This window comes from Aspergillus ambiguus (genome assembly GCF_047715705.1).
Source record: "Aspergillus ambiguus strain CBS 117.58 unplaced genomic scaffold BDV59scaffold_28, whole genome shotgun sequence".
Lineage (NCBI taxonomy): Eukaryota > Fungi > Ascomycota > Eurotiomycetes > Eurotiales > Aspergillaceae > Aspergillus > Aspergillus ambiguus.
This window is the reverse complement of record NW_027395541.1, coordinates 114,281-126,826: the sequence shown is the minus strand read 5'-3', so window position 1 is coordinate 126,826 and position 12,546 is coordinate 114,281. Positions and strand designations below refer to the sequence as shown.

Here is a 12,546-nt window from a genome sequence, read left to right as displayed (position 1 = left end):
TGGGGTGGTCACGTGAGGTCCCTGAAATAGCACCCCGGGGTATACCTCCGGATACTTCATCTGCCCGTGAATGGATGTGTAGTGGGACTCTCTGGAGGATTTCTGTTGGTTTTCTCTGTTTTCCTGCATCAGTGAAGCAGAGGCCACGGCGTGAATGCCGATTAAGCTATTGTCTCCATGGAACCACATGCGAGACATCAATGGGTCGAAGCAAGGGATGCCAGGAACGGAGTACTCTACGGCGCATCTACGGTGCGTCTGCTATTGCATCTTGTAGGTATTTGCAGCTACTGAGGTTCACTTCCATTTTATGATCTCGATCTTCTTTTAAGGTGGGTTGTATGCCTCACCCCTTTCAATAATATCCACTGTCTGTATGCGACGATCCATTCCAGTTGCGTGGACATGGAACAACAAGCGGGTCAAGCCCAGTTGAACTGGACGACTAGAAAGAAAATTTTGGTTTCTGTCGTTTTTTTTCCCCGTCGACAAATATATGGGGCATTTATATTGGTATGGCTGGTATAACTGGCCGTGATTTTGTACTTGGTGGTTATATATTTCCAGTAGTCCCTCTATCACTTAGGCAGCCTACACCTACCCAAATGCAAACCGTACATTACAGACTACAACAACCAAACACCACTGAACATGAACCTTCAAATTTGCAACTTTTCTCTCATACATCATTTAAGCTCATACCAAGTCATATCCATGGGGTTCTCGCCCGATGCCTCTACATCAAGCGCCGAGAAAGAAAGGGGATACGGAAGTCGTGAGAAGACAAGAATAACATCATCGCAAGGAGAACGAACATTGGTATAATTCAACAAGCCGGACTGCACACGACCCATACTAATGGTGGAACAGACGAGTGCCCTGCTCGACGAAGACGATGCCGAGCTTCTCGGACGTCTCGAAGACGGGACCGTCGTTCTGGCTACCGCTGGGGGCAGCGATGTACTTGGCGCCGGAGCGGGCCGCACGGAAGACGTTGTCAATGAAGGGGAACTGGGAAAACCAGAGTCAGCAAGAGTCCAAACAAAACACAGAGATCGCGATTGCGGGGAGCGGGGAGGGAAGGGCTTACGAAAGCATCCGACGACACGGCAACCTCGCTGAGCTTGGAGAGCCAGGCCTCGCGCTCCTCCTGCGTGAACGGAGCGGGGACTTCCTCAAAGACACGCTCGTACTCGGCCTTCTCGGCGTCGTTGCGGGGGGTCTGACCCGAGCAGAGGAGGTCGATGGCGTTGCTCTTGTCGGCGCGCTTGGTGCCCTGCTTCCACTTGATGTTCAGCACACGGTCGTGGAAGCGCATCCACCAGTTGTCGGCCTTGTCGCCGGCCAGACGGGTGCAGTGGATGCGGCTCTGCTGGCCGGCGCCGAGGCCGATGACCTGACCGTTGAGGGCGTAGCAGACCGAGTTGGACTGGGTGTACTTCAGGGCGATGGTGGCGACGGTGAGATCGCGCAGGGCCGAGTCGGGGAGGGCCTTCAGGTCCTTGGGGGTGATGACGGTGTTGAAGGTCTTCTGGGGGGAGATGACGACGTCGTTGCGGTGCTGGGTGAGCTGGACGCCGTAGAGCGTGCGGGTCTCCTCGGCGGCGGGGACGTAGTTCTCGTCCATCTGGAGGACCAGGTACTTGCCGCCCTTCTTCTTGGAGAGGATCTCCAGGGCCTCGGGGGTGTATCCGGCGGCGATGACACCGTCCGACACCTCGCGCGAGACGATCTTGGCGGTGGGGACATCGACGACGTCACTGAGGGCCAGGATGTCTCCGAAGCTGGACATGCGGTCCGCGCCACGGGCACGGGCATAGGCCTGCGCCAGACCGGACGACTCGATGCCGGCGATGTCGTCAACCATGTAGACCTTGCGCTCCTTCTCGTTCAGAGGCACACCCACGGCAGCGCCAGCGGGGGACACGTGCTTGAAGCTGGCGGCGGCCGGGTAGCCCAAGGCCTGCTTGAGCTCCTTGACCAGAGCCCAGGCGTTGAGGGCGTCAAGCAGGTTGACGTAGCCGGGCGATCCGTTCAGGGCCTTGAAGGGGAGCTTGCCCTGGAGCATGTAGGCCGACGCGGGCTTCTGGTGGGGGTTGGTGCCATAGCGGAGGGCGATGTACTGCTCGCCGTTGCCGGCGTACTGCTTGCGGAAGAAACCGGAGATGGCGCTGTCGTAGTCGGCGGTGTGCTCGAAGGCCTTGAGGGCGTAGAGCTTGCGGCTGGCGTCGGTGATCTCACCGGCCTCGAGCTCCTTCAAGAACTCGGGGTAGTCCTGGGGGTCGGAGAGGATGGTAACGCGGGAATGGTTCTTGGCGGCCGCACGGAGGAGGGTCACACCGCCGATATCGATCTCCTCGACGGCCTCCTCAATGGTGACGTTGACCTTGTTGACGGTCTCCTTGAACGGGTAGAGATTGCAGACGACAAAGTCCACCTTGGCAATGTTCTGCTCCGCCAGATCCTTCTCATCGGACTCGATATCGCGGGCCAGGATACCACCGTGGACAGCCGGGTGGAGGGTCTTGACACGACCACCGAGCATTTCGGGAGCATGGGTGATGGCGGAGACATCCCTGTATGGACGGACCCGTTAGCCCGTGGAATTTGCGCGTGGAGAAGAACAGAAGGACTCACTCGACGGGGAAACCGGCGTCACGGATCAGGCGAGCGGTACCACCGGAGGCGAGCAGGCGGACATTGCTCTTGACCAGACCCTTGGCCAGGTCGAGGAGGCCGGTCTTGTCGAAGACGGAGAGGATGGCTGTGGACGTTCGCATCAGCATGATATGCAATGGACATTGAACCACCAAATCCAGAGACAATTCAGTTGTGGGGAAATGCCCAGCCATCAGACGAGGGGTCGGGTAGGTAGCGAGGAGGGAACGGGTATAGATCGGTCAATTGGCTTACCAGACTTCTGTTGAGACATTGTGACAGACCGACGGGAGGGACACTAGACGACTACCCAGTCAGAGGGAGGGATGGAGAGAAAGGAGGGAATTGGGGGAGAGACGAGAGGGAGAGAGAAGAGAAGAAGAAAAAAAAGAGGGGAAAAAAGAATCTCCACGAGGACCCCTCCGATGATCCCATTCAGGGAGTGGGGGGGAAGAAGTCCCGAGACGACGACCAGGAGAGGGAGAGAGGGAATAAGCGTACCTGAAGGAAGACAGTGTCGAGCGAGAGCCGACAAGGGGAGATGCAGACGAGGAGAACTTGAGCGTCGTCGTCGTTGCTCGTCGAGAATTCTCATCGGCGTCATCATTCGTCTGGCCGCTTTTGGAATGGCGTCGTGACACTCTCACCGCCTGGTGCATCGCTTAGTCATGTGCATAACGCTGTGCAGCGGATGTCTCATAAGCGACAGTTTCCGACTAGCACATCACATGATTCCGCACAGACCAGTCGCCCCATACAAAAACACGATTTTCCCTCCGCTCGTTCTCTTTCTTCTTCTTCTCTCTTCATGAACAACGCAAAATCCAACATTCTTCCAAAAAGCGTTCCTACGAGGCCTATCTCCCAGTCTTCGGATCGGTTGATACCAATGATGTATGGAAATCGTCATAAAGAATGGAGAGAGACTGCCCAGTGCAGGGTGTCGATCTTGGGTGCAGTGCCTGACTGTTTGGTGGCAGGAACTGCAATGATGGACTCTACACTCTTTTTCCGACCCGTCGCCTTTGTAAATGCATTCATTCAACATGCCTTCTAAGTTCTGTATGCATGCATGCCAACCCTCGCCGTCTCTGTCTATGGAGTAATCGTGTCTCGCCAAGTAACGGGTCCCAGATTCGTGAAAACTAGCTAGGAGCGGAGTCGCCAGAAAAGGTTCTTTTTAAAAAACAGAATCACAAAGGGAAGAGACCGAGAAAATAAAGTGAAGAAAACGAAGTAGTCAGACCGAGCCATGGCCGGGTCTCATTCTGACGAGACAAGCTCCCGCTTCTCATGTCTTGACGCTGTCGCGCCGTGCCCCAATCGCCAACTGCCGGCCAATATTCCCAAAGCAGACGCAGGCGGAGAACAGAACACTAGCCACCCAGGTGCGAACCGCAATGCTTTCCTGGGTTACTCCCGTGGCCAATCCATATTCCCACAGAGTGCCGTTGAGGAGGGGAGGCATCGCGGGCGTGCCGTTGGCGGAAGACGGCACCAACTGCGGGAAGATGGCCAGGAGGACACCCATACCCGCCACGCCGACAACGGTAGACATGAGGAAGCCGGTGATCGTGCGGTCGATAAGGTACCATAATACCGGGTTCGCGAGGGCAAGGGTGGCCGACGCCTGGGTGGTGGATTCCCAAGGGGTTCTCCGCTGCAACTGGAAGTTAGCATCCCAGATCAAACAATACCAAAACAAACCCAGTCAGGTCACTCACCATCGCAAAAGCGACGCCCACAAACGCACCCACGCTCCGAACGGCGGCCACCCAGGACCGGGTCCGCTCCTGGGTCTCCGCCTCATTGCGCGCGTGCTTCGCGCTGTCGACCGTTCCCTCCTCCGAGAAGGTGTCGAGCCAGGGAAGGACATTCCCCAAGGCCACTCCCGCAATCCCCCATAACCCGAGATATTCCAGCGAGCCGTAGAAGTGGGTGTTTTCCAATTTCACCGGCGTAATCCAATGATTCTCGTGTAGATGGACGGTGATGATCCCGTAGACGACGCCAAACCCAAAGAGCAGGGCGCTTTTCAGCGTCTGGGGCAGAATCACTCCGCGGAAGAGCCCATGGCTGAGTCGCGACCGTGTCATCTGTCGCGTCACGCCCTCTGTCGGCTCTGGCTTACAGATGGGGTTTGGAATCTCCGAGATGGGAGTGTGCGCTTCAGTGCCCCAGGGGCTCGACTCATCCCGGGTACTTTCGAACGCGGTGGGGGAGTAAATGCCGTAGAGGGTGGGCGAAGTCAGGTTCATGATCGAGCCATTTCGGCTGACAGTAGTCGATCCGGCATCCTTGGGGGTCAAGAGGTCAGGGTTGGCGGGTTCCGCTGGGGTTGAGGATTCAGGCGGCGATTCATTGGGGGAGGGAGTGAGATTGAACACCCGCCGCGGGCGAGGTTGGGCGATATGGTCCGACATGATAGGGAGGAAACCAAGAAGTAAGTTGAGCGACGCGAGGGGAGGGAGGAATCGAGTCGGCAATCAGGTGAAAAGGAGGTTCAAACGCGGCAGGGTATGACGGGATTGACGGCCGAATCGGAGGACGATCGCAACGGGAGGCGAAAAAAAGTGAAACCCTCCGCGAAGCGCCTCAGTGAAAGGTTATATATGGAGTAATAGTACGAATGAAGGCTTCTGAGACTCGTCCAGAGATGCCTATGAGTGGAGGGGGAGGGAGCCCAATAATGAAGGAGTGAAAAGGATGACAGGCGGGAATGCTTCTGCTTCTGCTTCTCCTCTTCTCAGCAGTCAGACGACGATCTGGACTGGCAGGAGAGAGGGGGGATCGCTGCGAGGTGGAAACTGCAGACCTTTCCGTATATCTCGTTAGTTGGAATCTCTCGCTTTCTGCACGGACAGCAGGAGGAAGACCGGGGGGCGACGAGCGATGGTTCGTGGAAATGACGCTGTCGGTGGAACCCCCGAAAGATTCGCTGGAGATCGGCAGACAGAGAGACGCCAATGACAGCGGAGAGAATGGAGATGATGTTCACAAGAAGAATGAATCGGTAGAGAGTGGAAGCGCTGAGGGAGGTAAAGACCGCGAAGGAAGAGAGAGTGAGAGGGGACCGAGAGAGAGAGGGAGGGAGATAGAGGGAGAGATGGCGACTGTCAAGCAAGGGCGGATCACATGCAAGCCGTGTTATGTATGGAGCCACCCAGACTACGTGGTAGTTATATATCTATACCACGGACTACGGCGTACATCATATCATCATAACAAATCCGGACAATGCATGCACTATAGTATAATACCAAATACTGACCCCAACAAACCAATCTCACGTATACTGAACAGCATAATCAACATTAATCCTCCATCGGCTCGTCCTTGTCCAATACCATCCCGGGGCCTCGATCTCCCACATCTCCGGTCACAGACGATGTCTCACTGCTAGACGAGTTGTCGTCCCCATCACCTTCGCCTTCGTCCAGATCATCATCATCCGCATCCTCGTCAGACGAGAGTGCGTCTCCTTCATCACCCGCTTCTCCCATTCCCATATAGTTACGAGAGAGCCCTTCGTCATCGTCCCCACTGCCTTCACCAAGAAGCTCCCGATCGATATCGTCCAGACCCTCCTCACCGTCCATGTCCACATCGTCATCGCCAAGTGGCGCAGAGGCAGGCATCGGTGACAGTCCGTGGCTCCGCGTGGTGCCCACTCCACCTCCGTCCTTCGTGGTTTCACCGGCTGTAGCGCCAGCATCCGTCTCGTCACGGTTGGGACGGCTCCGGTTGCTTTTGGCGCGAGATGCAGACGAGGCCGCTTCCTTAGGGGTGCCAGCTCCTGCAGCCTCTGCATTGGCTTCAGCCAGCCGGCGCCGAGCGTTGCGTGCAGCTCGTGCACGGCTACGAGCCGAAGTGGGAGCCCGGCCAGTGGCATCCAGCACGCTTTCCAAGGCCATGCTCTGCCGCGCTCGTTGTCGTTCTTCTCGCTCCTTCTTGCGGTCTCGCTTTGGTCCGTTGGCATTTTCGTAGTCCCATCGGTCCAGTCGTCGTGCAGCCTTCCGAATCACCGACAGATAGTAGTTGGCACACTCCCCGAAATCCTCCTCTTCTTCTGGATTGGGAAGCAGCCCACCTTTGCCCCAGGAGTTCTCTTCATCTTCGGTGTCATAACCCTCAGGAAGGCCTTGCAGTAAGCGACCATAACGAGCGAACGGGATTTCCTTCTCCCGCTTTGCACGCAGGATCCGGTAGGCCTCCCCCTTGCGCTTGGCGAGGAGATACTCAATCCGCTGACGACGGTTCTGTTCAACAGCTAGCTGGTGTTGGGTCAGGGGCCGGGGTCGCCGGGAGCTAGGAGGAGCGTTGGCAGCCGAGTCCGTGGCAAACCGGCTGAGAACCGGGTGCCCAGTACCAGGGGGTGCAGGCGAAGAGGCGTCGGGCGTATGCTCCATCTTCGTTTTGAGGATAAGACGCTGGTGACCAGTAGAGCGGCCCAACGGGGATTCTCTTTGAGACCGCGACGGTGTCTGGGGGGCTTCTTCGTCCTTGCGAGAGCCGTAAAGAAACGATCCTATGACAGTTAGCAAAGGGCTGGGATAACATGCTGAGAGCCAAGGAGCATGAACCCACCGGAGAGAGAATGAGAATCATCGAGATAATCTTGTTCGTAGGGGAGGAAGTCACCCGGGCCTATCCAGCGTTAGGACAATCCAAACCGCGAAGAATGGAATGGAGAAATCAGTCATACCTTTCTTGCGACGAGACTTGGGCTTGGGCGCTCTAGGAAGTGGATCATCTTCTTCCAGAATACCTGTCAAACGATGTCAGCAGACTACCAAGGGCAAAAGGCTGTGGGGTAAATAATTTTCATTGAACTCACGTTTACGCTCCAAGCGTTTGATCTCACCGTACTCAATCTCGGATTGGGTATCGACATTTTCCTCGTCGGCCTGCTGCTCTGTGAGGATCTCGAAATTGGGCACTTTGATGGGCAGACCGCCGGTGCCCTCGCCATCAACACCCGGGCCAAACGGGTTATTGCGGGCCGCTTCGGGCGTGAAGTCGCTCTCCAGATACCACCACATCAGCCACAGAAAGGCCCTTGCGCGACTCTTGCTGCTCAGGGTCGACCGCATGACAAGATCGAAGAAATCGCGGGGCGGGAAGAAATGCATTTCCGAGACCTTCGGGGCGTACTGGGCGAGGACGAAGATGAGGTTGACGGGGTTCGTGCGCGGTACGGCCTGGGCCTTGATCTTCTCAAGGGTATTGGGCTGGTCGACGTCTTCGGACGCACCCTTGAGGATGGACTTCAGACGGGGAGCATCCTGGAGCTGTTTGTAGGCATTCGGGTCTTGATGGGCCTGCAAGGACGGGATGGAGTGGTAGGTACGGAGTTGGGCACGCATCTCGGGGAAGACTAGAAGCGACTTCATGATTAGCATAGGCTCATATGATGGTAAACAAAGGGGTAGACAGACAGTTCAGCGTCGTGTTCATGCGTCCGAAGTTGACGAGCAGACACACCATGGCCATGCTGATGGCCGCCTGCTTATCGCACTGGAGCTTATCCTTCAGAATCTTACTGGTCTTGCTGCTCCTCGCCATGGCATCGATGTAGATATCGGCGAAGTCAAATCCCTTTTCCCCGTCAGGCCAACGGGTGAACACCGGGGTCTTGTCTTCAAAGACGAGACGCAGAAACTGATGCTGGATGTCCTTCCGCCACAACGGGATGCCGTCCTCCTTCTTCAGATGTCGAATCTTGTTGCCGGAGTACACCGAGCCAATGGTCCCGTTTGCTTGACGTCTAATCCCTACCGTCATGTTGTGGGTTTGCTGCTCATCTTGCGCTTCGGAGAGAGCGAACGACTCGTCCGCGACATTGCTCTCGACGTCGGCCATGGTGAGGTCGAAGGGTGGTATACGGCGGGGAAAGAGTTCCAGCACGAATCAGAAGAAGCTCTTTTGGACGCCTGTCGAGGGGGGTGAGGGACCCAGAGAGGGCGACTGGGTGCGCCAGAGAACTCGACGGCGGGAGGCGCGTTATCCGTGTTAGGAGCTAAATTGGATGGGGCACAAGTGGAGGGCGAGGGTCGCGAGGATAGAAAATGAGCGAATGATGGCGATGGGGATGAATGGACGATGAGGAAGAAAGGTGGGAGGAAGAAGGGGAGAGGAGATGGAAGAAAGAGCAGGCTGGCCGTTGATGGAAAAGCGAGAGGAAGTTGGATGGCAGGGAGAGCGGATCCGCTGTGATTGGCCCGCCGCGATCTGGATACGGTGGAAGTATAACTTCACTCTATTACTCATTTGGAAACCCATGTCCATCTCTATGGTTTGATTATTTCATGTGTAATGTTAACATGGCATTCTCCATGTATTATAGATGGCTATCTGCCAATCACTACGGATACTCGCTACGTTCACGTCCACCAGATGACATAGAATCAAACTTTTCTTGATTGATCGCTCTCTTCTCAAGAGATTCGAAATCTCCCTCAGAGGGCCGTCTTCGGCATATCCTGTCGAGTTCAGGTTTGCTACAGACCTGAGACAAATGATGCAGCATAACCACAAAAAAATTAAGGAAATAAAAAGCGCCAGAAGAAGCCGCTTCCCATCCTCCACAGATCCGAGAATGCAACAAAAAACAGATCCGACTGTAGAGAATTTTTTTGTGGACACACCAGCTCAAGCCAACGCCATACACAATGCAAAGAATTCCGTCTCTATCACTCACATCTCGCTGATGCACCACCAATCCCAGATGTAGCGTAAGTGAAGGAAAAAGGAACACGTAACCGCCGAAGAAGGCCTGCAGGCTCAAAATGCTGGAATCGTGGACCCTGACAGTCCCCTTCGTCCTGGCCCAGGCCGAAGGGGACGTCGCCATATCAGGGCCGGAGCAAGAAATGAAGCACAATGACACTGCCGGGAGAAGAAAGCGTTTTCGGACGAACAGCAGACATGCAGAAACAAAAACAGACAGCAACGGAAGGGAAACAACCCGCCGGGAACCGAAACTGTAAAAAGCTCTATGTTGCAAGACACGGTCGATGCAGTTGCCACAGCACCAAGCAGATGAAATCATAAACAGCACTTTTCTGGGACACGAGAAGCCGGCACCCCCTGCACGGCACATGTCGTTCAAGCGGATCTCCATAACCGCCTGGGAACAAAAAAGGGTATCTGATGGAAGCGGTCGCAGGAGAAAGACAACGCAATCTATGATGTTCATGCAATGCCGACCAAGATGCTCTCGATTACATGTAGGGTATAACCAGGAGCAAAAAGATGGTGAGATCAGCCCGCATCGTGAGACCATGTCTAAATCGGAAAAACAGCCGTAAGAGGAAATGGAAAGGAAATGCTTGAGAAACGAATACACAGCAAGCGGAAAAATAGACGTGAGAGAACAGCGGCGGGGAAACTTGGAAACAGAAAACACAAAGCTCTAGATGAAGTCGTGGCAGTCATGACAAAGCCGGTCCTGAGAGAAAATAGCGGAGAAAACACTCAGGCTCGTTCTGATCGTATCCGTCAAATGAGAGGCGCGAAGAGAAGAAAATCGAAGGAGCCAATCAGATCTGACGGCCTCGTCAAGAGACCACAAACTTCTGATTTACCACCACGAAGAAGGTCCCGTAGGGCCGGAGGGGTTGCCGTAGCTGCCACCACCGCCGTAGCCGTAGCCACCGCCGTAGGAGGGAGCACCGCCATAGCCGCCGCCGAAACCACCAGGGGCACCGTAGCCACCACCGTAGGAGGGGGCACTGCCCATGCCGCCGCCGCCGCCGCCGCCGCCGAAGCGACGCATGTCGCGGGTGGCGTTGCTACCACGGCCACGACCACCACGGCCACCGCGACCGCCGTAGCCGCTGCCCTCGCGAGCAATGCTCTCCAAGAAGGAGGGAACCTCCTGGTGGGCCTCCTTCAACAGGTCGATCAGGTCACGGACGACACCACGGTTGCCACGGTTGAAGAACGCAGTGGCGATACCAGTGTTACCAGCACGACCGGTACGACCGATACGGTGGACGTAGTCGTCAATGTCGGTGGGCAGATCGTAGTTGATGACGTGGGTCACGTTGGGGATATCGAGACCACGAGCGGCAACAGCGGTAGCGACCAGGATGGGGCAACGTCCGGAACGGAACATCTCCAGAGCGCGCTCACGCTCACGCTGAGTACGGTCACCGTGAATGGCGGTAGCGGGGAAGCGCTGGTTGAGGAGGAAGTCCGACAGCGAGTCGGCCATACGCTTGGTCTCGACGAAGATGAGGGTCAGACCGCTGGTGCCGTGGGTGTGGAGGATGTCCAACAGAACGGAGCGCTTGTCGTGGTCCTCAACGTACTCGACCTTCTGGGTGATGTTCTCCGAGGTGGAACCGACACGACCGACGGAGAGGAAGACGTAGTCCTTCAGGAAGTCGCGGGCGAGCATCTGGATATCGCGGGGGAAGGTGGCCGAAAACATGAGAGTCTGGCGGTCGTTGACATGAGGCATGTCCTCACCCTCGACGATACGGCGGATCTGAGGCTCGAAACCCATGTCCAACATGCGGTCGGCCTCATCCAGAATGAGGTACTTGATGTTCACGAGGGAGATGCGGCCACGCTCGATGAGATCGACGAGACGACCGGGGGTGGCGACCAACAGATCACATCCGCGCTCGATCTGACGGAGCTGAGAACCGATGTCGGCACCACCGTAGACGACGCAGGGGCGGACCCACGAGCGGTAGGCGAACTTGCGAGCCTCATCGAAGATCTGAGAAACCAGTTCACGGGTGGGGGCCAGGATGAGCGAGGTGGGGTAGGCCTTGCGTTGACGTCCGTAGCTGAACTGACCGCCGGCCGGAGTAGGGGTGGGGGAGGGACCGTTCTGGAAGGCCTGGGAGAGGATGGGGAAGAGGAAACCACCAGTCTTTCCGGAACCGGTCTGGGCACAGGCCATGAGATCGCGACCGTTCATCACAATAGGGATGGAGTACTTCTGGACGGGGGTGGGGGTCTGATAGCGGGCGAGCCCGATGTTGGAGATCAAGTGGTCGTCCAAGGGAGGGTTGGTGAAGGCGTTGACGGGCTCGGGGACGTCATGGCCGGAGGCTTCCACGGGGATGTCATCGTAGTTGGCGAAGTTGATGCCAGTGCTCTGCTTGGAGGGGTCGTTGGGCAGGCCGAAAAGTTCACGCTCGACACGGGGGTTGGGGGGGCCGGGAATGTGTTTGCCGTCACGCCACTGGCCGTCACCAGAGCCTCTGGCGTAAGAGCTGCCTCCGCCTCCATGTCCTGGGTTTCCGTAAGCATTTGGGTTAAAGGGCCGGCGGAGACCATCGTTGGGAGTCCAGCTAGTGTTACCATTGGGACCGCGAGGGCTGAAGTCGTTGGCGTTGGCCCAGTTGCCACCACGGGGGGGACTGTGATCAAGGGTTAGGAAGATCGTTCAGCGGGGAGGGAAAGTGAGAGAGAAGACATACCGAGAGCCCCAGGAGCCACCGGCATGAGCGGCGGGACCGGGAGGAGGGGCGGCACCGTCCATGTTGGCACTGGCACCCATTTGGCGCTGGCGGAGATGAGGGGGAATGTAGGCCGCGCGACCAGAGGGGGTGGTATGGGGAGCAGGCGCATGCTGCGATTCATTGAGGGAAAGGTTTCCCATCTTCAAGCTGTCGGCCATTTTTGCGGTAGGAAGCTATCGGGGTCAGATGGACGGACAGGAAGCCGATGGACGAAAGACGTACGAGTCAGGAAAATTGAAGGGGTTTTTGGATGGAAGAAAGGCGCGGTGAGAAGTGTTGACACCGAAACCGAGCTTATTTGAATCTGTACAGGACAGTTGAATGGATCGGAAGGAGTAAAGAGAGAATCCCGTCGAGTGGCGATACGAAGGGACTAGATGAGAAGATAGAGAGAGAGAGAGGTGTA

General features: G+C 56.4%; 6 protein-coding genes across 6 annotated transcripts; 1 reads left to right on the top strand and 5 right to left on the bottom strand.

Moving 5' to 3' along the window:
- Nucleotides 1-71: 71 nt before the first annotated feature.
- Nucleotides 72-488, top strand: BDV59DRAFT_183401 (uncharacterized protein; the record flags this gene model as incomplete). The annotated part of the gene is made up of 1 exon (XM_073690502.1): nucleotides 72-488. The coding sequence occupies one exon, from the start codon at nucleotides 75-77 to the stop codon at nucleotides 312-314; it is 240 nt and encodes a 79-aa protein (XP_073545688.1). The 3' UTR covers nucleotides 315-488.
- A 152-nt stretch (nucleotides 489-640) lies between these two features.
- BDV59DRAFT_183400 (phosphoribosylaminoimidazolecarboxamide formyltransferase/IMP cyclohydrolase) lies at nucleotides 641-3,182 on the bottom strand. Its single transcript, XM_073690501.1, has 4 exons — nucleotides 2,914-3,182; nucleotides 2,638-2,764; nucleotides 1,091-2,576; nucleotides 641-1,011 (listed from the first exon to the last, which is right to left on the bottom strand). The coding sequence occupies exons 1-4, from the start codon at nucleotides 2,930-2,932 to the stop codon at nucleotides 856-858; spliced, it is 1,788 nt and encodes a 595-aa protein (XP_073545687.1). The 5' UTR covers nucleotides 2,933-3,182; the 3' UTR covers nucleotides 641-855.
- Nucleotides 3,183-3,949: 767 nt separating this feature from the next.
- On the bottom strand, nucleotides 3,950-5,081 carry BDV59DRAFT_203921 (INSIG family protein; the record flags this gene model as incomplete). The annotated part of the gene is made up of 2 exons (XM_073694351.1): nucleotides 3,950-4,318; nucleotides 4,383-5,081. The coding sequence occupies 2 exons, from the start codon at nucleotides 5,079-5,081 to the stop codon at nucleotides 3,950-3,952; spliced, it is 1,068 nt and encodes a 355-aa protein (XP_073545686.1).
- A 796-nt stretch (nucleotides 5,082-5,877) lies between these two features.
- BDV59DRAFT_183393 (putative INO80 chromatin remodeling complex (Ies1)) lies at nucleotides 5,878-8,813 on the bottom strand. The gene is made up of 5 exons (XM_073690500.1): nucleotides 8,097-8,813; nucleotides 7,496-8,035; nucleotides 7,364-7,426; nucleotides 7,246-7,305; nucleotides 5,878-7,186 (listed from the first exon to the last, which is right to left on the bottom strand). Exons 1-5 carry the CDS (start codon nucleotides 8,518-8,520, stop codon nucleotides 5,973-5,975), a joined length of 2,301 nt encoding a protein of 766 aa, XP_073545685.1. The 5' UTR covers nucleotides 8,521-8,813; the 3' UTR covers nucleotides 5,878-5,972.
- A 152-nt stretch (nucleotides 8,814-8,965) lies between these two features.
- On the bottom strand, nucleotides 8,966-10,481 carry BDV59DRAFT_183390 (uncharacterized protein). The gene has a single exon (XM_073690499.1). The coding sequence runs from the start codon at nucleotides 9,941-9,943 to the stop codon at nucleotides 9,023-9,025; it is 921 nt and encodes a 306-aa protein (XP_073545684.1). The 5' UTR covers nucleotides 9,944-10,481; the 3' UTR covers nucleotides 8,966-9,022.
- Nucleotides 9,689-12,461, bottom strand: BDV59DRAFT_75428 (DEAD/DEAH box helicase). The gene is made up of 3 exons (XM_073697037.1): nucleotides 12,363-12,461; nucleotides 12,099-12,313; nucleotides 9,689-12,038 (listed from the first exon to the last, which is right to left on the bottom strand). Exons 2-3 carry the CDS (start codon nucleotides 12,296-12,298, stop codon nucleotides 10,241-10,243), a joined length of 1,998 nt encoding a protein of 665 aa, XP_073545683.1. The 5' UTR covers nucleotides 12,299-12,313; nucleotides 12,363-12,461; the 3' UTR covers nucleotides 9,689-10,240.
- Between the last annotated feature and the right edge of the window lie 85 nt (nucleotides 12,462-12,546).